General features: G+C 41.5%; 1 protein-coding gene and 1 long non-coding RNA gene across 2 annotated transcripts; one reads left to right on the forward strand and one right to left on the reverse strand.

Moving 5' to 3' along the window:
• On the reverse strand, positions 1–25,801 carry LOC110980503 (uncharacterized). The gene is made up of 21 exons (XM_087141996.1): positions 25,570–25,801; positions 23,815–23,905; positions 22,871–22,958; positions 22,552–22,648; positions 21,676–21,784; positions 21,054–21,125; positions 18,296–18,364; positions 16,818–17,001; positions 16,332–16,428; positions 13,536–13,634; positions 13,075–13,165; positions 12,598–12,754; positions 11,375–11,474; positions 10,644–10,801; positions 9,343–9,468; positions 8,998–9,050; positions 8,031–8,129; positions 6,809–6,992; positions 4,645–4,757; positions 2,055–2,148; positions 1–1,758 (listed from the first exon to the last, which is right to left on the reverse strand). Exons 1-21 carry the CDS (start codon positions 25,670–25,672, stop codon positions 1,600–1,602), a joined length of 2,343 nt encoding a protein of 780 aa, XP_086998122.1. The 5' UTR covers positions 25,673–25,801; the 3' UTR covers positions 1–1,599.
• On the forward strand, positions 1,486–4,942 carry LOC147797701 (uncharacterized). Its single transcript, XR_015426637.1, has 3 exons — positions 1,486–1,575; positions 3,229–3,313; positions 4,535–4,942. It is a non-coding gene; the product is annotated as an uncharacterized LOC147797701 (long non-coding RNA).
• Positions 25,802–25,926: the final 125 nt, after the last annotated feature.

Below are 25,926 nucleotides of genomic sequence, written 5' to 3' on the forward strand. Positions count from 1 at the left end.
TGGAGGGAAATTACAAGCAATCTTTATTGAATTGCCTGCTGAAACGATACAAGTTCTTTTTATATTTTAATTAAAACAGTTCACTTGTTTGAAAAACCCCGATATGTTTTTTTTTTTTTACATTTTGGACAGAGAGTGTTATAAAATACATGTAGGTGACTCACTCTGTGAAAATGAGTCACAAATCACCGAAGCCGCTTTTGAGTTTTACTTCATATTACACTGAGGAATTCGAGCTCTTTCTTTTGATGCGTCCCTCAATTTAGTGTGATGAAAACTGACGCGGTGTAGATTATGAAATGTTGAGCATTCCTATTGCTTAACCCTCAAAGAGCTGGGTTGTTTCGGACCAGCTCACAGTCGGGGGAATTCTGCCTCCCTGAATACTCGGCTGGGCCCGTGCCAAGCTCCATTTTGTTGAAACTTGGCATGCACATAAAGACTCTTGTTATCATTATAAATGTGGAGTTTGAACCCAATCAGACGTATATGTATGGTTTTGTTGTTACGGTCATTTGAATTTCAAGGCTACATGCATGCCAGCCCTCATGCACTGGGCGCCACAGTGGCTGACGTTTCTAGGGAAAATGGGCGCTGCGCCACAACAGTAGGTTCGATTTTCACAAAACTGGTGTCAAAGTGACCACAACGAGTTACTCTAAAACTCCTAAAGGTTCAGCTCATGAAACAGACACTGTGCCGATATCGGCAAAAATGTCAACCAGGAAGGGGGGGTGGATTCTGCTGCCCCCATCTCCTTGACTATTCAACGCTGTGTAAAATTCTTTCACAGACCTTGACAAAAGTGGCCCTGATAAAGTGACTCATTTCACAGAGAGGGTCACAAATAAGCAAGTATAATTTGGTCATTTGTGTACATGCATATCCCCGCTGGACCTTGAAGTGTATACCCAGCAAGAAATGAGACCGAGGGGCCCGTACCCCCACAACATGTCCAATCCCTATACACATTCCAGACTATTGTTACTTAACACACCCCCCCATATGTCTGAAAGGAATTCCCCAGATTCCTGCGAGACAATGACCAACACAAAGCAGGGGGGGTTCTCTCCGTCTGATACCTTGCTGCATATGCTGAAGTGACCAGAAAAGAGTCCCATTTGCTCTGGCCTTTGCATTCACATACACGTAGCAGTGTTACCAGACACAAGACCAGCCACAAGTGACAGGGTGAACAAAGAAATGCTTTTGCTGCAGTTCATATGAATAGCTTGTGGCTTGAATTCAGACTGGAGGTCTTATTGGGCATCTCGACAACAACACTGACACTTAGGACCCTCTTCCAGTCAACTATAGTCCCTCAGGTTGCACAGGCATGCGCTAATGTCCTCATTGCTGTAGTCCATGTACAATGTACACTGTTTTATTTACATGTATATAATGGCCAATGCCTTTGTACAGGTTGAAGAGTTGCAGAGACAATCTCACTCTGATGTCATAAAAGTGGAGCACTATGTACGCCACAAGCCAGTGGGCTGCACCATCGTTTTCAGTAATACAAACTCAGGTTCTACTCATGACAAGTACATGTAGTTCACTGTTAACTTCTCAAAGGTAAGCAATGAACCAAGCCAGGGATTAAGCCAGGTCATCATCTTCAATGAGGTAGTTGGGGTTGTTGGCGCTGAATCCTGCAATGCTCTCTCTTTTCTCCTCTATCTTGAGGCGTTTCTTGCGAGCGATGGGCTTGAAGGCATTCCAGACACGCAGACTGCCATCCCAAGAACCAGAAACGTACTGTCCACAAATGCAAACAACCAAAGTCGACAATTTTTAAACAATCTCATACATCCGTTCCAATGTACAGAACTTAAACTTCACTTAAACAGAATTTTGAAATCATGTAATTCAATCACACTGTGAATGAAATGTATCCATCAGCAAAACTCTGAAATCAAATTCTGTGTTTGAGCCCAACGATAACTTGGCAAGCAGCTGAGCTATCTTGCTTCTATTACTGTTAAAGTGACATGGAAAATGTGTATTTAAATTGAATTTGCACAGTCAATAAAGATTATTATACTCAGTTTAACCTGATTTCTTTCAGGCAGGTGTAGAATACTGCGTATGGAGTCTGTGTGTCCAACATTCGTCTGCACTAGTTTGTAGTTGTCTGGATCATAAACTCTGTTCAAAGAAAATGTGAAATAATTCAACAAATGCACTTCGCTCTCCTTCAAAAATTGGAAGTATACACAATCGTTCATCAATTTCAAATGCAAGGACTGCAACGGATGCAGCATTGCTTTTTTTTCTCACTGCAATGGCCTTGTCCAAAACTCTGGCATGATACATGTAGCTCGAGTTCGGGCGGCTTGTTCTTGACACGGGTTTCGTGTTCTCGCGCTCGAACAGCGGGAACACGACTCAAGTACACTGTCCTCAGAACAGGATCACTCACCATCTCCTCGTCAGGGTTTTACAGGAACACACAGAAATAACTCGTGAGATTTTGATTTTTGCACAGCTGCAAAAAGAAGAGAGATGGCTCTCAAATCCATAGACCATGTAGACAATGGGTAGTTTAGCAAAATTAACATTCATTATTTTTCCGAAATGAATGTTCCTGTTTATATAGAAAAGAATACAGCCCATCCAAACCTTAACTCTCGAATAACGTATTTATGGACGCCGCCATGTTGCATGTTGCGTTCGAGCGGCCGACCCACAAACAACAAATCGAGCTGTTCATGAAAATACGGGAACAAGCTGCCCGAACTCAGCCCCTTATGTCATGCGTATTTGAAAAAATGACCCCGGTGATATACAAAATCGTCAATTCCTTAATTCCTGTCGCCAATGGCAGAAAAGGCCTGAATGCCATGACCTAAAATTTGACCACGTGGGCCAAGTACGTCATGTGACACATGTGAGTATCCAGCGTCAACAAACATCGCGTCCTTCCATAACAGAGTGAGCAATAAGTGTCATTTACCAACACTATAAAGATGACAGTCGGTATAGAGACTACCGAAGTTCTGAGTGCTATACCAAAAATTGGTTTCATTTTTGGCAAACAACACTTAAGACAATTTGCTATGGTTGGACACCATGCTGTACTTACTCGGTGGGTGCAATTGGTGTAGTTGTTTTATATGTGCACTTTCCCGTGGAGTCTATTGGGCCCATTGTCCAGGAAAGCACAAAATGTTGCGTCATCAGCACAGAGGACTATTTTGCCATGCACAGTCATTTTTATTTTCACAGGTACCTCATGGACTTCTTAATGCACCATGGAAACCTGTTAAGGTCTTTGGGGAATAGCTAGCCACAGTGAGACACTGGTAACGAGGTAATTATCATCTTATGGCTACTCTCCATCCACATGCCCAACAGTGAATTGACAAACACTGAAATCAACGCACGTCTCCAATGGAGAGATGTCTGTTATGAATGGGACATAAACCTTGTTAGGAATTATTGGAGCCATGGTATCAAGTTTGCCACTAGATGTTATCTGTAAAGCTGTGTGACATTGTAAAGCACAGCGAACTATTCCCCGACTAATAGTAATGGTTATCATTCTCAAGCTCGTGGAAAACAGACGCACTACACTATTCTGTGTTCCACGAGTGTGAGCGTGAATAACGAATTTATCTTCAAGCAAACGTGACTCCCAGTAAAGATGTTAACAGGGCCTATGTGCACAAACGTGCCACCTTTGAATTTACAGTAAATCATGCAGTTGCGCATGTTGCTTTTAGCATAAAAATACTGCATTCCGTTGAGTATAACGCATTTTGCAGAGTTTGACATAGATGGTACAACACGATTATAGGTCACTCTGTTTATTGCCATGGATTGACCAATCTTAATTGAGAATTCAAATTTGCCAGAAGATAATTTCATATGTTTGCTCTTTATGGAGCCACCATGGAAATGTTGCATGATGTAAACTGTACAGGTAGATAATCAATCAACATTGTAGGTAGACATGGATATATGGCAGTACTCGCACATGTTGATTGGTATTTTACATGACGACTGAAATTAGAATCACAACTTAATGCTGAGGTGTGGCAAAACAAACACCTGTGTTTCTTGGGTGAGGGGGTGGATAGTCGATGTCAGCTGCAATGGTTCTTGGAATATGAGGTACCAGTTCCTTCAGCATTTCTCAATTTCAAACACCTCTGTTAACTTCAATCAACTGTCCCCCTCCAGACATATCTGTATTTTGTGTACTAATCAACACTTTTTCGCATCATGCCCATTTTCAGTAAGATTCTAGACTGAGCAATATTTGTATATTAAAATACAAGGCTTGCTGTTTCCTTAACTAATGTAAACTAATTGCAGAATAATTGGGCCTTATGATTTAATACGTGCGATTGGGTCCCAAACTGAAATTGTGGGATCAGGTCCCCCCCCCAATTTGAAAGGATGGAGGAGGATTTTTGAAGTGACAGAAACCCCCATTCCTGGACAAAAACGATAAACTCCGACAAACATCATCAGAAGAACTCACTCATGAACTGACTGCCTTTCTATAACTTTACGTTTTCAAAACCAGGGCCGGACCTGGACGTTACATCTCGGGCAGCCGGAAGAAAGGGAGAAGCAACTGACAGGTGCACGAGACTGACAACTGAATGGGAGCTGGTCAACTAATTGACGACTCACTTAATAGTGTTTTGAACACCAGCTATGATGCAGCTGTTGTAGGCATCTATGCAGAGAGATGTGATGGCTCCGTGGGTTGCCAGCACCTGTATACAGGACATACCATCACCGCTCTGAAACAAAATTCAAATAATAAACACGATCAAGATGTTTCACTTTTCAATACTTTGTACGTGTATGTCAGACACAATCTACAAAAATTTGAAGCCAGGGGAGTTTTAGGGGACAATTTAAGAGAGTAAGAAGCTCTTTTTCACCTTCTGCAAAAAGAAGCAAATAAAACTATGCAACATTGGTAGTCTCTTCTAAAGGCATTGTTTTGCTCAATGCTCCAAAAAGCACAGCATGACATATGACATTTGACCTACTCATATAGAGCAATTCCAGGCCTCATCCGCCTGTCACCCAAGTCAAACTAGAAGAGGGAAGTTTATGACAAGTGTTCTCCCTAAACGCACAAGAATAGAGGGATCCCAATACGACGCTTTTAGCGTCAATCTGCGCACTTCCGTGTTTGAAAACGAGGCTGTATGTGTCAGCTTCAATTCTTAATACGATCAGACGATTGAAAGTAAGGAGTCAAGACACAAAATACATAAAGGTACGCTAAATTCAGACTTTTCAGGTGGCAAAGTTTTGTGGAAGAGTCTTTCAGGATGACTTGAAACGTAAAATCAAAAGAAAAAATAACGACAATTGACCGCGAACTACTTGCAATGGTCCTGTATCTTGTGCAGTGGGCGTGGTTTAAACTGAAGTGGCGTCACACTTACGAACCGGATACTCCACATACTGTGTGGACTCCGTGGGCGCGCCCGAGGAAGTTCAACACAGAGAGCCTCGATTTCGATACAGATATGCGCAAACGGCGCTAATATGAAATCCCTCTACATGTATTTGATACTACAGAATTGAACAACAATCCTGGCACTCCAAAATGTGAATGTGTGAACATAAAGGTCAAGCAACTTTGACTGATAAAGCAAATAGACTGTTTCTGTCTGCCGCACAGTGAAATTTACTGAGACGGTTTTGCTTTAACTCTAACAAAGCTTGGAGGGAGATGCACAATCCTTATCGTCAACACTTTCTCCAATAGTGTCGATGTGCAACTTTATTTCCTATGCACCTAGCCTGAAAACATGCTTTGGGGATTTTTTAGCAACTTGTTGCATTTATTTGAAATCAATTTTATGAAAATCTCACACTGATTTCAAACTTCTGGTATACATGTACATGCTTAGTAAGTTTCAAATTGAATGGATTTGTGACAGCTGAGTTCTCTGGGAGCAGAATCCCCCTGCAGTCAAATGGTCGTTAACTACTTTGTGCTGGGTTCAATTAAAATGGCCGTGCACATATACGGGCATTTTTCATGATTTTCCATTTTCGAAATTCTTCAAAAAATCATTACTTCATTTACTAGACATTTACACCCACAGGAATGACTGTCTGGTGGCTACTCTACTCTGAGAGGCAACATCTATTAACGCCCGTGTATTTCAGCCAGGCCTGCTGCCTTGTAAAGAGAGCCCAGATTGTGCAATGTTGCATATTTTTCTTTTGCTCTCGAAACTAGAGCAGTTCACGGCTGGCGTCTTTTTCAGTGAGGCCAGACTAGCGGGCAGCAGTAATGTGTTGCTTCGGCACAGCAGCACTGGAGAGCTTTCATCCGTGGTTGTAATCTTCCGTACTGAATGCCACAAATAGTGGTATAGTGTTTCCAAAAAAGGACGGGTTATCTCTGCTATTGACAACTGAAAAACTGTTCTTCAAGTCCCAGCAGCTTGGTCTTTTGTTACAAGACCTGGCTCTTTTGTCTGATTTCGGGCTCCCCGACTATGCGTACAAACATAAGGTACCCGATACCGGGTCCCCTGGTGCAAAGTACTTAAAAACCTGGCTCTTTTGTCTGATTTCGGGCTCCCCGACTATGCGTACAAACATAAGGTACCCGATACCGGGTCCCCCGGTGCAAAGTAGTTAAAAACCTGGCTCTTTTGAGAGTGACATTTCAATCTTTCTAGAAATGTTTTTGGGATATCTATATCAGACTAAGATTGCGATTTGAGAATATTTAATACCATTTTTTGAAACACTCATGAACTAACTCTTTATAGAGTTAAACCATCGAAGCCATTGAGTTGTCGATTTACGTACTCACCCATATTCTGATTGTTCCATCCTCTGAGGCGGTGACCCAGTTGGAGCGTGCCCTGGACCATTTGACCTGAGTGATTTCCCCCTCGTGTCCCTGTAGAGTGTTGCTCAGACGCATCTTGCTGCCATCAGGATCAAAACTGCGTATGTAAACCATCTTGTCGCTTGAAGCATAGGCAAACTCCTTCCTATAGGATGCACACAAATAGAATGAATTTATGACAACAGAACCAATCTCATCATAAACTACAATATGGACTTGTTTTTAGGTCTTGAGTGTCATTTTGTAGTTTTCTTTAAAGTCAAAAAATCTGTAGTTTGTGAACAACTGCACTAGATTCACCTATAATATAAAAATATTTCGGGCATTTATATAGCATTCTTACACAAAGTGGTATCACAACGCTTAAAAGTAATACAGGATGAGAAAAAAAATAAAATTATGGGCTACTAGGCTAATGACTCACGGAAAAGAAGAGTTTTATGCAGTATTTTGAATTTTAGTGAGGGAAGTTGCATGACGGGTCTTGTGAGGAAGATTATTCCAAAGGTTAGGAACAGCTGCATAAAAACTTCTGTGGAAATGGAAGAGCGAGTTTCGGGCTTAGTGAGAATTCTGGTATCTGAACTGCACGTATGTAGAATGGAGTGTACAGTTCAGCCGGTATGGAGTGATGAGTTCTGATATGAGCAAGGAAGCATAGCAAAAAAGCTGACAGCTTTAATTGTGCAATTAAATACCTATGGTGCAATGGGCCCACGGCTCTTGCAGCATGAACACAGTGCTAAGTGTTTCAATATGTGAACACCTGTCACAGCTCCAAGACTACTTACAAGCACTCCCTTAATAACAAAAGTGACAGGTGGCTATATCTGAATGTCACTAGCACCAATTGCAAGGACTTAGTAATATGCATTAGATTTGCACAATATCTCTTGTGCACTGCATGCCACAGATGTCCCCACAAGCGGTGGTATATTCACTTAATAAAAGACTGTTGTCTCAAAAACGTCGCATGGTCTACGCACTGTGTCCATTTGCAAATGTGCACTTTCAAGAAAGCAAACATAATGTTTTAAGAGCCTTCAAATTCAAAGCAACTCCCAAATTATGAAGTAGAAAATCCCATCAGAACTCAGAAAAAGAATGCAAGTTTTTCACAAGTTTCCCAGAATGATCTTGTAGAAGTTTTGAAGTTAGTTGCCAGTACTACATGTATGCATACCTCTGACAGCTGTAGTCCATATCAATTACGATGCCATCACACGCCAATTCCTGCACTTCATATGAGTCACGGGAAGTGTTGCGGAATGTATCATGCAGCCTGAAATAAAAACAAAGTTTAAGCTGTGACTTAAAATAACTGTATTTTACAACGTAGAAGTACATAACGCCCAGGTACATGTACATGACACAATGCTCATGTAGAATTGCACAGGACGTACAGAGACACTGTAATGCAGCATCAGAAATACAGTCTCAGTCCTCTCGTAAACAGCAAGTCTGCACATTCTGAGCTTTAGTATTACAACCACATGGAAAATAATGGCCCTCCTTAAATTGTTTTTCTAAAACTGTTAATTCTAAGGTGGAGAAATCGTCTTCAAACATATGCACTTGTGATACATGTGCTTGTATGTATTGGAAGAAAAAATGACACAAGATACTTGGAGAAAGGCTGGTTCATTCTACTTCTGGTCAACACGAAAGCCAAGCAAGTTTTCCATCACAAAACATTCTGCAGTGAAAATTACTTGAGTTGGAAAGTGTTCAACTGTTGCAAATTCGCACCACAAATACTGGATGTGAAAATTCTGTGTTCCCGTCAACTTTTGCACAGAGTGGGAACAAACCTCAAAGCTTAAGCTAGTTACTAAAGGCCAAACACGGAGATGGATTAAAGGACTTGGAACTAAACCTAAATGTGATCTACATGTATTTTAATAGTTTCAGAATAAAAGTGAAGAGGAAAGTAACATCTGATTGGCTGACCTGAAAAAAAAGGATTACTTAAGGCTATCTGTCAAGTCCTTCACAAATATGGCTCAATGGAAATTTTATTCAAGTTTAATCACATTTACAATCCAAAGTGGATTTAGACTTAGGATATTTGCTCATGCACAATTGGGTCTATACAGTGAGTACAAGGGGCAAAAAACGAAGACAAATTTCATTTGATGAATGATACTTACGTGCCAGTTTCCAAATCCCAAATACAGATTCTTCGGTCCCAGCCTGAACTTAACTAAGGAGACAAGGCAAAACAAATTTAAAAGCATTAACAAATTACTTTGTAAGTACGAGTCAAAGCTTTCCGTGGTGGAAGCAAGACGGACTCGGAGGAGAGAAATTTGTGTGTACACCATGTTGAATCGCTAACTTCTAGAGGTGTGGTAATCCTGATAAGAACAGGTGAGCAGTAACTCAACATGTTTTACACTATTGTCACGTTACATTGCCTACAGGGAGCTTGATTTCATTACCACCACTTTGGTCTGGGACCGTTTTTTAAACTTCCAATGTAAATCAGCACACACCATGTAAGTTGTACCAAAACCACTGTCTCTACCAACGAGGGTCAGGCAAGTCACGCAGCTGCTGTGGCCAATGAGGACATTCTTACAGATGAAACCAGCCACACGATTGGTCACCGAGTCTTGGGCCTGATGAAGAGACAAATATCTGCAACTGGTGAATGGACTCGGTAGTTCTACATATAACAGGCTTGAGCCTTGAGGAATGATTACATCATCAAACACTTTGGAGCAAATGCAAACCATGTGCCAGCACCACTTGACACACTGTCATTATTTTATTAAAAATAATCCATGGTCTTAAAAAAGATCAAAGTGTTCTATACTTCTATACAGGTAGGTATCTCCTACACAATTTCACAAGACATTGATAGACGATGTATTGACATACTGTGCCTTTTTGACGTGAGATATAACAGAATTTAGAAGTCACTATACCATCGATCATTCACCTGTTCCTATTGGCTCACGGTCAATAGCCTGTGTATTTGGTGCTTTAAAATGGCACATGAAACTGAAAGTTGGCTTAAACACTTTTCAATTAAAGTTTTTCTCAGAATGACACCTTAAATTTTCATGTAAGGAAACCATGTTTTGTGTGATTTCATCTGTTCAAATAAATATGGAAGCATCCAAATCGAACACAGTGCCATTGGTCTTCAGAGCTCAACTATAACACTTAGACCTGTGAAGTCATTTTATGACTATTCCCAGCGTTTTTGGTTTAATTCTTCAGTGTGACTCCCAGTTTCATTTTCAGTGTAAATCTGCAGCACAGACAACTCTGAGGCAGTTAGCCTACTTAGAAAACATTTAGGTTTTTTCCAGAAAAGTCTCGTGGGTGCACAGAGGCATGAGGTGTTGTCTGAGAATGAACTAGTAATACCAACATTGTACATATCAAGGTTTGTAGAGTGAGTTGGCCCTTTACCAACCTGACCTGAGCACGTTTCAAACTTTCAATTCTTGAAAGAATGCACATTGTGGACGTATGATTGCATGTCAAGGCGTTTGAATTTTGCAGGTGCAGACTGTGTTGCCTGCCCGTTTACACCGTATTCCATTCATGTCCGTTGTGGACAGATTTTTAGACTTAAAGATCGGTCTAATCAGAGGCTGTATCCAAGTCAGAACCCTCTTTGGACAACTGTACATTTGTGTTCCACTGATATTGCAATGAGTTACGTCCAAAAATTGTTTGAAAGCCCATACAAAACGATGCAAAACCACGCGAGAATGCATGACACAAGAACTTTGCGAGCCTGGCCTCAAACTTTCCCTTCATATTGGAGGTATTGCGGTACCTGACTATCCATCAGGCCTGTTTGGTACAGACCGTTTTCACCTAAGAGTTCAGAGTCCTCACGGAGCAGAACAGCATACTTCTTGACCAACTCTGGCATGCCCACCGGCTTCATATCTCGCAGAGCATTGACAGCCGCATCATCAAAGCCCCACACATCTAGAGAATGAGCACAGTTAGAGTACCATAATTTCTGCAAGGCCGGCATGATTAACTCTTGATTAAATCCTTCTCAAGGGCATTGTGGAAATACAATTTTAAACGTATAGGAGTCACCTTTGCAAAATATTTTTTTTAGGGTAGTTATGTCTGGATCTCCTGAGTGCCTTAATCCTCCATTATTCCCACCAAAAAACCAGCATTATTCATGCATAAGCTCATCATGAACAAAGAAGAAACTTCCTCTTTGCACAAAATGAAAGAGCATGCATTTGGTTTAAGCAAGACCATTCTTCTGCGGTTTTCCTCCCACACCTAAGGCTGGGCATTCCAAATTCCTTTCGAACAGGTTTTTTTATTCTTCCTATCCTGTTGTTTTAAAAGTGATCTTTGGTGTCACGACCAGAAATAGGATGATATAATAAACAAGGGAACAAAAGACAATTCAGGTTTGCATTCCTACAATCAGGCACGTAGGAAAGAGCCCAAAAGAGCCCAAACAAGTGGGACACATATCGGTCAATAGAGTCTTGTTGGTCTCCAGCTCTGCCAGACTAAGAAATGGTTACTTACAGATGTTGCCATCTTCTGACCCCAGCAGGAGGAGATCCAGATCCTCGGCAAATGTGGCTTTCAGAAGTGCTGGGTGGTAGTGTTTCTGATGTTCTGCAGGCTGCAGAAATATGATAGGAGAAATTTTTGAACAAACCCACATCAGTCACATGATGATGAATGCCACAGTTGAGTTGTACGCATACGACAATCTTTAATCAGGTAACGTCAGATTTTCTTACCTGAAACAGTTGCTGGGGACAGGTTTCTTCACCGTAAATTCAGAAACTAGAAAACTGTCAAGTGTGGATTGGTCATTTTATGCCGCACCAACTGCGTCAACCCCAAGATTGACTTCAACCCGGGTTGAACTCAACCCTTCTCTGGACCAGGGTCAAGATTTATCAACCCCGGTTGGTGCTGAAGTCCAATTTGAACTCACCCTTATAAGCTCGGCTCACATGAAACAGGTTTAAAACAATGCAGGGTTGAAAGGTCACAGTTTTTAACCCCAAGACTTCCACCGGCGTGTAACTGATGTAAAAGTGTGGTCATGGAGCACAATCGCCAAATCCGTGTCATGGACATGAATTGATTACAGTCCTTCACTGCCCATTTTGGTTATTTGGCATGAATCCACATGACATTGTTCAAAAGGCACATTTCTTCATGGTAAATTTACTGATTACTCCTGGCCATGGATAATTGCTCAACTGCAGACGGACCCCCCCCGAATACCTTGTTGACTCACTCAAAACACCGCGTACTTCACAAATTTTGTGCAAAATAAATTACAAGATCTTCAATTGGACCATTGAAGAGGCTGCCGTGCTTTCCTCAATTTTTGTCAAGTAGTTAGCTCAAACATAAAACAAATAAGTTGAATGAAAACTCTGGTAAATTTTTATACCCCTAAATCAGCCCTAGATCTTGTTAATGCTCGCAGCAAAAAACCAATACCTCTCTTTTAATAATCAGGCACAGATTTCCGAGTGAAATATTCTTTGGGACACACTTGACCAAAACCCAATTTTACTTAACCAATCCCGATTTAAATGTTTGTTTTTCAGATACACAGGCCACACTTTACTGTTTAATATTTATTGTGAGGTCCCAAAATGCTGTGGGGACTCGCTACACTTCCCTACAATCCCGTCCAAATTTTGGAGAATTTATAAAGGAAACATCCTTCAAACAACTTTTCTGACAGTGAAGGCTTACAGGGTCCCAGAGCAAATTATTACCTGTGCCTCAGGCTTGTTGAATATGTAATGGCTACCCAGCTGTGGCTTGACTACTCGTACGACTGAACTGACTTGCACCTGTTGGTGTGGGTCTTTCTTGAGATTCATCACCTGGGTTAACTTGTTCTTGGCCTCGGCTAAAAGGAAAGTCTCTTTGCTGTGAGACAGTCAAAAAGAGGAACACTGAGGGCCCGTTTGTTTGATCTGGATCTCGATCAGTGATCCCAAAGCTGGTTGGCATCATTCGTTAGGAGGCTTCCGCTGTCTGAAACCATCACTAATCCTGATCCATGAAACAAACAGCCTCTCAATCGGTCTAGTCAAGTTACTGGATCACATGGTCGAAGAAAATCAACATCAACCACGAATATCAATTTTTAGACGAAGAAAAAATTTCTGCAAATCTTTCTTTTCAATTTTAGATAATACAATCTATTCTAGGGTTAATACGGTGACAATGCCCAACGATTACCTCACCTGTACATGAAATGATTGGACTGCAGCCTCTCCCATTTGTTGGCTTGACCGTCACTCCCACCGTCAAAAATCAGAATAGGCACCTTGTGGGCTGCAATTGGAGAGCAAGCATTTCTGGTGAGCTCAACCAACGGAAGCTGGGATACAGTGATGCAACCGAGTCCAGCCCACGTTCCTGGAAGTCCCTGCAAGTTCACTGCACGGCATGTTATCTCTAGCCAAGTCGGAGGCTATTCCAATGGACGGTAACCCAAAACTCCCGTGTCATTGTTCACCCTGTTACTTATGGCCGGTCTTATGAATGGACTTTGATGGACTTGCAAAGGGATTTATATGAAAAGCCTTAAGATGGACCTGATTTAAAGACCAGTCTAGAGTAAAACCTGCAACAGAAATGCAAGACTATACGCAGTTAATATGGTTCTGTATGAGCTTTCGCGTCATTATATTCTTTTACTTACTGTATGTCAGACACTCTACAGCATGCTTGCATTTTAGAGCAGTGATGCAACCTGATGGGTTGTATTTCCACATCATGAGATGACGACGACTTGTACTAGCTGCAATGCAGATGAATAGATTAAAAAATCTGTACATAGAGGCATACATGTATGTATGGACAAATACAGAATAACGAATCTGGTCAACTGGACTGACATGGGAATGCAGACACAACTGGTGTCCAGACCCATTTATGTTGGTCTTTAGCTGTGAATGAACGATGGGATTATTGTGTGGTGGAGGGGCAGTGGGTATACCTCTTTTGTCAAGTCGTCCAGGAACATTTAGAATGACCTGAAGTCTAGTCGCCCGATTCATTAATTCTGTATTCCTAGAAAAAATACCTGGATGAGTCAGAACATATACGTGCCTATACCTGTGACTGACTTGAGCTCTGTACATGAAGCACTGTATGAAGGCACCACAAGGTCTAGTCACAATGAACCAAATAAAAGCACTTGATAAGAGTGGGCTTCCTCTCTTTGTCAAAGGGTGTTGCCTCACCTCATCAAGGCTGAAAGAGGGGTCTGACATTTTGGTGCATAAATGTGAGTTGCTCTTTGAAAATGAGCCATTTAAAAGAAAAATTGTGTGCTATGCACCAAGTTGAACTGCCACGTGGCTCTCTCTTTTTAGCCAATCAGGGGGCTGCTTCTGGTCACAGTGGATTGACCAATTTAGAGACCAGCATGTAGAACCAGGACATTGGTTCACAACACTTTGCTTTTTGTGGTGTAACTTATATCAAGGATAAGTTTGATCAAAGACCATAAATGACCATACCGGTAGTTTGAATAACTCTGATTGAATGCACGCTAGTCAACGATGGTTGGACTAGTCTAGTCAACTATTTTTGATCAGCCTACCGAGGCTGGTCCCATCATTTGTTGCCATAAATCATTTCTAATAGCATAGTGCAGGGGGGAGGAAATGCCGGCAAAATAGTACATGTACATCATTTCCACTTTTTGCTATTGGGCCCTTCCTAAGGCTCCCTATTCTCCCCTTCGGCCTAATGACCTGACAACGGTTGACTAGGGCCGTTCCCACTTCAACTTCTTTGCACATGCACTAGCTACCAGTACATGCCGAATCAACAACCAGGGGCCAGTTTCACAGAGCTGCTTAAGCACAAAATTTGCTTAAGCGTGAAAAAGCCTTGCTTGACAAATCAGGCTACCAGCCAAAACTCCATGTATCGTGTATTGGAATGGTATTCACCTGTCTTTTGGTTAGCATGATAATCCCATCACGTAGATTTTGAGCAGCCGTTGTTTTTTAAGCAAGGTCTTGCTCTTAATAAAATTTTGTGCTTGAGCAGTTCTATGAAATTGGCCCCAGTTTACTAGTGGTTCTTGGTCATACTTGCCTCTTGAATTCTTCATTAAGGCTGATAGGTCATCACCCAGATAATTACAAATTATAATTTGAAAGACTCCCACTTCCTCTTGCAGTATGTAAAGTAACCAATGGACACTCACATGACATTGGCCAGTCACATTCAAATTTCTCAAAGCTTACTTCATGATTTCAGAGCAAACATTTCCCGACCAATGATCAAAAGTTCTGGATTTTACCCTGTAACGAGCCACCGGTCTCAGTTGATGAGTCGGTGTCACTAATTTGGGTTCATGATATATTATTTATTTTTCCTTGGACGCTGCTTGATCTTGATATCTGGCTCCAGATTTACTGAAACTTTCCATGCTACCAAATGTCTCTGCCACCAAACAATTTGCAACTCATGACATTTATACGCATCCTTGAGCCAAAAATGGCAGCTGTACATTTTTCCACTTAATCGTGTAACACATCCAGGTATATCTGAAATCACATAGCACCAACATAGCTACATGTACATGTATTCAACTTGTGAATGTGAAACAGCATGGTACATGTACATGTAAGTGTCACGGTCAGAGACTCACCAATGAATTCCCCCATTTCAGGACTGTGTCACAGTCAGAGACTCACCGATGACTTCCCCCATCTCAGGACTGTGTCACGGTCAGAGACTCACCAATGACTTCCCCCATTTCAGGACTGTGTCACGGTCAGAGACTCACCAATGACTTCCCCCATTTCAGGACTGTGTCACGGTCAGAGACTCACCAATGACCTCCCCCATTTCAGGACTGTGTCACGGTCAGAGACTCACCAATGACTTCCCCCATTTCAGGACTGTGTCACGGTCAGAGACTCACCAATGACCTCACCAATTTCAGGACTGTGTCACGGTCAGAGACTCACCAATGACTTCCCCCATCTCAGGACTGTGTCACAGTAAGAGACTCACCAATGACCTCACCAATTTCAGGACTGTGTCACAGTTAGAGACTCACCAATGACTTCCCCCATTTCAGGACTGTGTCACGGTCAGAGACTCACCAATGACCTCCTCCATTTCAGGACTGTGTCACAGTCAGAGACTCACCAATGACTTCCCCCATTTCAGGACTGTGTCACGGTCAGAGACTCACCAATGACCTCCCCCATTTCAGGACTGTGTCACGGTCAGAGACTCACCAATGACCTCACCAATTTCAGGACTGTGTCACAGTCAGAGACTCACCAATGACCTCACCAATTTCAGGACTGTGTCACAGTCAGAGACTCACCAATGACTTCCCCCATCTCAGGACTGTGTCACGGTCAGAGACTCACCAATGACTTCCCCCATTTCAGGACTGTGTCACAGTCAGAGACTCACCAATGACCTCACCAATTTCAGGACTGTGTCACAGTCAGAGACTCACCAATGACTTCACCCATTTCAGGAATGTATTTCAGGATGTGCAGGTGGTATTTCTGATTGTCTTCTTCCTCTTGAAAAGTTCCAATAAAATCGGTGACCTGAAAGGCATGCAAAACCACAAAAGGGAAAACACAACGTTAGAACAAGAAACCAGTTTTAATGATGGCTAAAAGTTTTATTTTTAAAGGATAAAAAAATGAAAGAGTGCAGATTATTTTCGCAGAGATGAGTGCGTTTGCATGGTATATTACATTTCACCATGAACCCCAAAATGTCTAAAATGTTTTCTTTGGGATGATTGCATGAATTTAGTCCCCATTCACAGCCTCTTTATGAATATATAACTGATCATTAATGCTGCTGGCTAAAGTTCTCCTTGAATTCCATACAGAAACAACACGATGAAATATACTTACATGTACATCAACCCATCACACATCTAAATCATCCTCGAAACCTCCCTTTATGAAACGTAAGGAACACTCACATTTTCACCGGATTTAGGATCGTACAGTGTGGCAGTGGGCAGGCCACTAGCTATCCACAATGTCTTATTCTTAGGCACATAGCACAAGTCTGTTATAGTGGACAGGAAGCCATCAAGCCGATGGGTCAGTTTGCCATCCTGAGACCAAATCTTGACAACCTTGTCAAATGAGCCCGTCACTAACCTGAAGGGGAAAAGTAAAAGGAAGGTTTTGAATGAGCAATACACAACAGAAGACCAATCAGGCTTCAGCCTTGCAATGATTAATTTGCATATGTACACAAACAGAATAGGGCAAGAGTTTCACTGAGCCATTGGAGGTGTAATTGCCTTGATGCCCCGGTCTTTGCCTCAATGTCCGATGAAATGTCCCCATTGACATGTTAATTTTCTAATAGGAGTGCCCTTTGCAAATGAGAAATTACTTTGCCCCTTTAAGAAAAAAGATTCTGCCATGAACTGATACTGCATATGCAGCACGTAGGCAAACACATGCACAGAACAGAGATGATAAGAAACTAGAACGACGTATATGTTATTTCAAATAAATGTCATGCGATACCCGGACATGTAGACCAAAAGTTTCAACAGGCAAAATGACCATTTACGCCATTTCTATTCCGCATCAACTAAAATACCGGTAGAAAGAAGCAAAGTAACCATATGCTTAAATAAAAATAGAATGGAATACTAAATTGTGAAAGATGCTCTAAAAAAATGGGTTTCAGTAACGATATGCTTAAATAAAAATAGAATGGAATACTAAATTGTGAAAGATGCTCTAAAAAAATGGGTTTCAGTCCTTTTGAACCCTACAGTACGTAGACCAACTTTGAAAGATCAAGTAATAAAAACCCCTCCAAAACAGCTGCGTACATGGCACTAATTCCCCTAATGACTACTATTTGAAGTCTCGTACACAAAAATTATATCCAAATGCTTTAAATTAATCCTGTTACAATGTACATGAATTCAAGTCAATCCTTTCAAAGTACCTTTCTAAAAACAAAAAGTTATTGACACTTATTCAGCAAAGAAGTATTTCTGGCCGTGTCCAAAACAGGCCTCCAGAGCTACGGCTAGGTCTATTGTCTGCGCGTCTCCACGTACTTTCAATGGAGTGAAGACCTAGCTCTAGCTCCACACAACAGATATGGAGGCAGCCTCAGTGTCATGCAAAGGGGAAAAGGATCGGACAGTCAGGGAGAACCACTACTCCAATGGCGAGAAGATCCACATAGATATTATTTTGTGATATTAGCACATGTGTGTCTTTATCTGACTCCCATTTCCAAAACCTTTCTCTGTACTTGAACGACTGAACACATTCATGAAATATGTTACGCTCTCACTTTTGAAAAACCTTAATGTGATTTTCAGTGTACATTCATGAACACAGCAGGGATTTTGCAAGCGCACATTGTCATGATTGTGTAGATTAAATAATCCACCGACTAAAATGAAGCCCAGAATCTTACCAGGTGTTATTCTCAGTATCTTTGATCAGCACAAGACAGGATATGCCAGCATCATGAGCCTTGGGATTGCTGCGGTAAAAGATCAGGAGTTACTTCAAATTAATACCACGGTGTACTACAACATGTTGTAGATTCTGGATCTAATTTGTGGCACTTCAGGCTGACATTACGTGCATCTGGTAAAAATGTAAGTTACAGTTAAGCACTTCACAGGTTAGCCTATGTTGTATCCTCCTGCATAAAGCACAAGAAGGACCTAATATCATGAAGCATGTAAACGGGAAAAGATGGACTCAGAAAATAAATGCAGGCAAGCCAAAATGAAAGGAAATTCAGCCACCTGTGAAAGACAGATTAAGCTGTTTTCCCCATTGCAAGGGTTGTTTCACAGATTAATAAAATCTGTGAGTGCTTCATCTGTCATAAATGAAATAAATCTCCAGTATAGTACAAATCTAACACAATACACAGCTGGCCGGGGAAGGAATTCAAACAATCAAATCTATAGATACAATAAGAAGTGTGCATACCACATGTGCATACAGTGTATCTGTAACAACTCCACTAAGGACACAAAGTGCTTTTATACAAGTGCATCACAGCAAGGTTAAATTTGACAGAACCCAAGGAAGGCCAGAAGCCATACCCGTATATATTGAGATCATCATTGGCATGATTGGAACAAACTCACAGCAATTCACCCTCTTAAAAGCAGGTTCATTTTATCAAGCAAAGGCTTTAGTATTGTATGAATACTCTCCGCTGGGTGTTTTCTACGAGGGTTTTTAGAGGACTGGGGTCTGATGCTTAATCTTCTTTTTTTTCATTATTTAGAGTTTGCCAACCTGCTGAAATTGTCTTATTCCACTTTTTTAGAAATGACTCCTGCTCATGTGCAACGGAGAGGCATCGTGGATTAATAATGGAATGTACGTGTTAGTAAAGAAACCTACCAGTATGTATATGGTACACAAACCTGAAAGAAAATTAAAAATTCTGAAAAAAGTTTCTTCAAAGTTTTTTTTGAACCGTTTCATCAAGTTGTTTCGATTTTGCTGGTAGGATGTGTGCTTTTAAATTTGGAGAACACTAACTCTGTACTATGTATAATTTGCACTGAATTTCTATGCCGTCCGAATGCCAACCTCTGGATCTGTTACTGCATGTGCCCACTCAAAAATGACATGTAATTATTTAACTTACTGTCTGACATGTCTGAGCTACATGTGGGAACAAAGAAAATCCATGAAAGATGCAGAATACAGCAATGACACGGGAGGAAAATACATCAAAATGAATATGGCATGCATTACAAAGATCCACAGACAAATTTACATGAAAATGCCCTCAAATTAGTTTCCAGGAAAATGACAGTGTTGAAGTCGAGAAAACTTAAGACCTTCACAAGACTTCACAGGACCTGTAGTCCGAATTCAAGACACAGGCTATTCATCTGAACTGTAACAAAAGCATTCCTTTGTCACTGTTCAACCTGTTACCCATGTCTGGTCTTGTGTCTGGTCTTGTGATGGTCTCGACCACAACACGGGAGCATTATAAAAAACTGTAGTATTTGAATTAACAATATTACTATCTAACACACAAGAACTTGAATTCTAAAGGAAGTCTGGCCAAATGGCTGGCCAAGTACAAGGCCATTCTGCAGCAGCTACACACACGCGATAGTCTGTCCCATCGCGCAGCCATACGCTGACTCACACGCACACTTTGTCCCCGAAAGACCTTGGCTTTATGAAATACCCAACCGGCTGATCAACTCTTCTGTCAAAGTTCTTTTGAAGAGCCGCGCATTTACACGTGTAAGTTCAGTCTACTGTAGGCGCATGTACATGTCCACCTGTGGGTGACATGTAAGGATTTGCGAATAACTTCAACTGAGAGAGTGCAGAGAACATTGCCCATCATGCCTGTGTAATGTACTCTTAGATCAAAGCAGGAAACGAAAGATGTACTTGCACTGATATTTGTGTGGATATACTGCAAATTTTGAACATGAACCTCAAATCATGGTGTCTTTGCATGAGAAGTGCACACAAGCCGTATTAGAGCACCTGCCAAAAGTGGTATACAATTTTCGTCACTACTTTGAGGCTCCGTTTTTCACCACAACAGACCCATTCATCGAAAATCGTCGCGGCACAGGATCAAGTCTTTGTTTTTAAATCTGCCCAAGTCAAAGTCACTGGAAGTGGACGGCGGATTTGAAAGCAGAAAGTCTTCAACATACAGAATTTGCTCCACATCAGGTACTGAACAACTGTAACTTACTTGGTATGATGAAGCTTCTGGGGCAGATTTGGTAAAAAGCCAAGATTAAAACGTTCCTCACCTTCACATACATGAACACAATCTCATTGATAATGGTCCTACCTACTGCTACCTGTCATGTCTTTGTTTATAGCAACATGACGCTGGTAATTGGACATGAATTCAAGTCAACCGTAGTAGTTTCCTTTTTTTCAGGGGTGAGATTGACCAATGGTAAAAATAGCTGGAAACAGCTGAAAAAAGGCATAAAGAAGCTGAACTTTGAAAATCTCCTGTACTTTTGTACACAGCTGGTGAGGAAAAAAAGCTGGAATCTAAAACAAAAAAGCTGAAATCAACTACAAAGCTGAGAAATCTCAGGCCTGTTTTTTTCTCAAACATTATGTACATGTTGTAATTAGCTCTCTGGAAGACATGTATGTACAACATCATGCACAAATGGCATGAACTCCTTTTAGTTTGGACTCACCAGAAGACTGGAGTAAGGCCCTTGTTTCCTGGATAAGATGAAGAATCATAGATGATCAACTTGGAATCAAACCTACAAGAATCCAAACAGGTCAAGCTGCTTTAGAAATTCAAGCATATTTAAAGGCTGGTGTTCCTTATTTACTTTTCACCCTAAAGAGTTTTTCAAACTTCTTCTTCTCTGACTTGGAGGAGGGGGACATGTATGCACGTATACTTCTTTACATATTTGCTGAGGGCTATCCGTGGCAGAAATTAAGAGGAACAATCTAGTCAAATATCGAGCGTGAAGGAAGTCTCATTTTGGGGGATACGGGGGAATTTTCCCACAGTTTTCTTAGCAGCAGGAGAACAAAGGAACTTCCACTCCACACTACACATGTGGAACATGCATGGGTGACACTTCAGATTTTTTCAACACATACGTTTGTATCTTGTAAGTCATTTCTACACAAATTTTATGGAAACTGCACAAAATGTCTTTGCAAATTCTCATTTTCCCAAGACAAATCAGGCCAAACTGTAGAATTTGAACTTTACACTAAGGTCACAGAGATTTCATCTTCTACGGCCAGATTTGTGAGTTTGACTGTCTTTTCAGCATTCAAGGTTCCTGTTCTTACCCTGCTGAATACACTCGTGACTCCAGACACACAATGCACTTGACGATGTCTGTATGCTCCTTGGAGATGTAGGGACTGTCCACCTGCACTATACTACTTTTCTCTCGTTCTGAAAGATGGACGATCAATACTGTGCTGAGGAAATGTTCCTGAAGGTTAAAACCTCAGGTTGAGGTCATCTACGAATCTTAAACATTTATTGGGTTTTCCCCTTTTTTCTCTGATAATTTGCCCGAACACAAAAGTCATCAAGAAAGGAGGGTGCCACCTTTACCAACTTAAATTTGAAGTAATGTACATGTCGGTCAATGTCTACATGTATACATGTGCATGCCTGAAACCCTTTGAAAATGTAGCATGGAAATGTGGAGAATCTCGGGTAAAAGATCATCTTATTGAACAATGTCCAGTCTACACGGTCTATGAACTATTAAGAGGTGGTTAGGACGAAAAAAGAAAGCTAATACCTGGCTCTGCTCTGCAACGTTTCATACTGAGCTACCACCCCCCCAAAAAAACACATTAAAAATTCAGAAGGGGCATACAGATGTCCAGATGGCTCTCAAAATGCCAGCAGTTTAACCAGTTGATGCATGATGTGTAAATCCGCACAATTCTCCTCATTTGATCCACGGAGGTTGTGTAAACTCATTTAAGATTTTTTTTCATATCCACGGCTGACGTATTGATGCATCGTGCTTGGTTGCATCATAAAAATATTGCAATTTCAAAGAATTTGCAGAGAAAAAAACCCCACCCCCGATGCTTTTTCAGGAAAGAAAATCCGACGTTAACTGGTTAAATACATGTACATGTATCTTGCAGGGCCTGGACTCTGGTCCTCTTAAAGGATGGCCCCCTAATGGACGGACTTACTTTCATCAAGGCCGTAGACTCTGATGTAGCCGTTGAGTCCACAGACCAGTTGGTGCCGACGTTGATTCAAAGCCATGCAATAGATGGGAGAACCAATCTACGGGAATGGCAAGAGCATTACTATCAATACATGAGCCCAGGTTGTTCAAGCCAACGCACGACTCATAAATGATCCTGAAAAATAATGAATGAAGTTTTAAGCACAATGCATACACGTACACAAGTAGAGTGAATCAGGGGCCTTACACTGTATACAAGTACGGGAGCCTTGGATATTCTTTAAGTTTAACACACATGTAGGTCTGTTACTATACCTTACCTTAATCCTATCATAGACCCCACCACCGGATGCCCAAGCGACAATCATGCCATCATTGGATGAGGAGAACATTACCTTGCCATCATGCCTTTAGGAAACAATGAATGCATTAGATGTAAATACTTGGTATTAAGTCTGCAGAACTGATAGTCTTGCGTTCAACATAAACAGAGGGGCCAGCAATGGAGGTAAAAAGAAAAGCTACTGAATGGCCTGACTGCTGATTAACTCGGTACAAGTACATGTACATGTAGGCCACATATATACATGAACAATGTACATGTAACGCAGAACTGTACTGGAAACGTCACACATCTGGAAGAGCCAATCAAAAGCCATTCGGTTGAAGTGAAAAGTTATTAAAATGAACTGTTACCTGGTACAATGGTGCGCTGTCTTAAATCATTTCACACCTGACCGGACTACCGTGCCTCTGCATGCACTTTGTGAGAGGTCCATGAACATTTTGTCTTCTTCCTGCAACCTTGCATACATTATGACAACCCGGACTGACAACGCAGAGTTATATCTGCTGCATCAGGAGGGTGTGCACGTATGTCCACCAATCAAGTTAAAGTTCAAGGAGCAGAACGTTATAATGTACAGTACAAGTACCAGTCTGTGTACAAAAGAAAGGATGGATTGGATACTGGTACATTTATACATTATTCATGTTTATATTGGCATCTGCGAGCAGAGATTCAGGAACTGCTTAGCAGTTTAGCCTGCCAGCCATTCCTGTGTTTACAATGTACATGGGGCCTCGGGATGAATTAGCCTGCTACCGGTATTCTACACACACAAGTTTGTAAGCGACCTACATGTACAGTATCTGTATCTAGACCGGTGACTGACTTTTGATTGGCTAGATTGTCAAATCTGAACAACACTCATAAATCTACATGTACGTAGTGTAGTTGGTTCCAGCACACCCCTTAACCTACCAGTACAAGAAGTCGGTAACCCAGCCTTGATGTTCGTAAGTCGTTAACACCAACTTGGAACCTTCTGCCTCCCATGTTTTTATCACACCATCTGGAAAAAGACAACTAAAACTTTAATAGGCTAAGTGCAGAGTGTTTCGTGCAGCATCAACTACATGTACATGTAAGGCCTAGGGGTACATAAACGAATCATCGTACATGTACATGTATATTGTTACATCTTGGCCATGCACTCGTTCAGGCACAAGGGAGAATTTAGTAAATAGATTGCATCGATTTTGTGCCAGCATTTTTTAGGAAAATACAGTGAAGCCAGTTGCTCGTGAAACTTTGAACCTGTGATATTTGACAAGTTCACAGGTCTGCTTAATTGCTGCTGTGCAGGCAATGCAGCTGAACACGTGTCGTGTGGGTAGTGTTACTTTAAGATGTGTAGAAAGTTTATTGGAATCTCTGATTCTCCCTCAAGTTAGTCCATAGACGGGCGCAGTAGACATTTTAAGGACAGTTTTAGAGGTGAATTCTGAGGATTTTGACCCGGGGTACGAGCCATTTTGAGTGAAATAAATTAATGGAAGCACCCTACCATGTCTACTTCCTCAGTACCTGACTAGTCACTTGACAATGTGCAAATGTTAATATTAATATAATAAAATTAAAAGGCGATTTGTAGGGTCCAAGCCACTCGGACATTGTCGGACAATTGAATAAGCCTAGGCTACCCTAGTCCTGTAAACAGGGCCAGAAGAATACTCCTCCGTCGTATACTGGGCCCTGTCCCAATTCATAGGGATTTCTTTCGAAGAGATTTATCTGGGATTTCGGGGGGCATAACTAAACATCCGCTTGATTTTATGAGCTGAAATTGCACCGGTACATTCACTACTTACAGGGTAAGCTTTCTGCTAGGTTGCTAACTGCAGAAAACTCGCATTTTTCTTGTTTGGAGGAAAAGAATGTTGCCTTTTTTGCCGTTTTCCCACGCCGGACGAATTTTGTCCCACTTGGACAAAACTGACGGCTGTTTCGTCACTTTCATGTCACGTCACAGAGAGCAATCCATGCTACCAATGATTTGCCGCAAGCCATGTGTGACTGAACAGGGCATCAGCCAAGGGCGTTGTGTATTATAATTAGCTGCGACACAAAACAGCCGTGATTGTCCACGACTCGAGTACTTAGATCGACAGGTTCTCTCACAGATTTGAACAAAATTCGTAAGTGCTGAAGTCTGGGTGCAAACTAGACAGGCTCTCATACATGTACATGAGACAGGCTACAATTACTTAACCATACAAAGCAGTCTGTGTAATGTACAAGACAGGCCAAAATTCCTCCGAATGAGAAAACGGAGAGTTTTCTGCAATTAGCCACCTGGTGGAAAGTTTACCCTGTATGTAGTGAACGTACATGTACCAGTGCAATTTCAGCTCATAAAAACAAGCAGATGTTTAGTTATCCTATGCTTTGCCACCGGATATCCCGGATAAAACTTTTCGAAAGAAATCCCAATGAATCGGGACAGGAACCAGTATCCGACAGTGGAGTATTAGTCGGGCCCTATTTATGGGTATAAGGCTACCCCAATCATTTTGTGTACCCCCAGAATTAGGCATGCAGTCTAGGCCTACCAGTGTACCAGTACTCAGCAGTGACCAGTACGGCCTAGCATGCCTAGGCTAGGGCCCTACATGTACATCATGCATCGTGTAGGCCTACATCTGTACATGTAATGATGTATGATGTAGGCCCTACCTTCGAAACCCGCCAAGATTTCACGTCGCATCGGATGATAACCAATGGCTGTAACGGACCGATGGTGGGTCTCCTTGATCACAGCTTGCTTCTCCATCGCCATCTTGCTTGTCTTGTTGAAAGAATTCCACTTACACAACAAAACTTAACGTAATCTTTTCCTTAACGATCTGGATTGTACCTCGTCTATCAACGTCGCCATTTTGAAAAATGTATCTCTTGGAGACGACCTTTCACCCGAAGAAAAGTTTCAGCTGGGCTAGGGCTGAAGAGCACGTAGCCTACATATAATCTAGCCGTAGCCAAGTAATTCTGGGATAGCAGCTACAGATGCGGCTGTAACCTAATGACTTGGCT

This window comes from Acanthaster planci, linkage group LG10, assembly GCF_054643075.1.
Source record: "Acanthaster planci isolate LZ-2023a linkage group LG10, COTS_SCS, whole genome shotgun sequence".
Classification (NCBI taxonomy): Eukaryota; Metazoa; Echinodermata; class Asteroidea; order Valvatida; family Acanthasteridae; genus Acanthaster; species Acanthaster planci.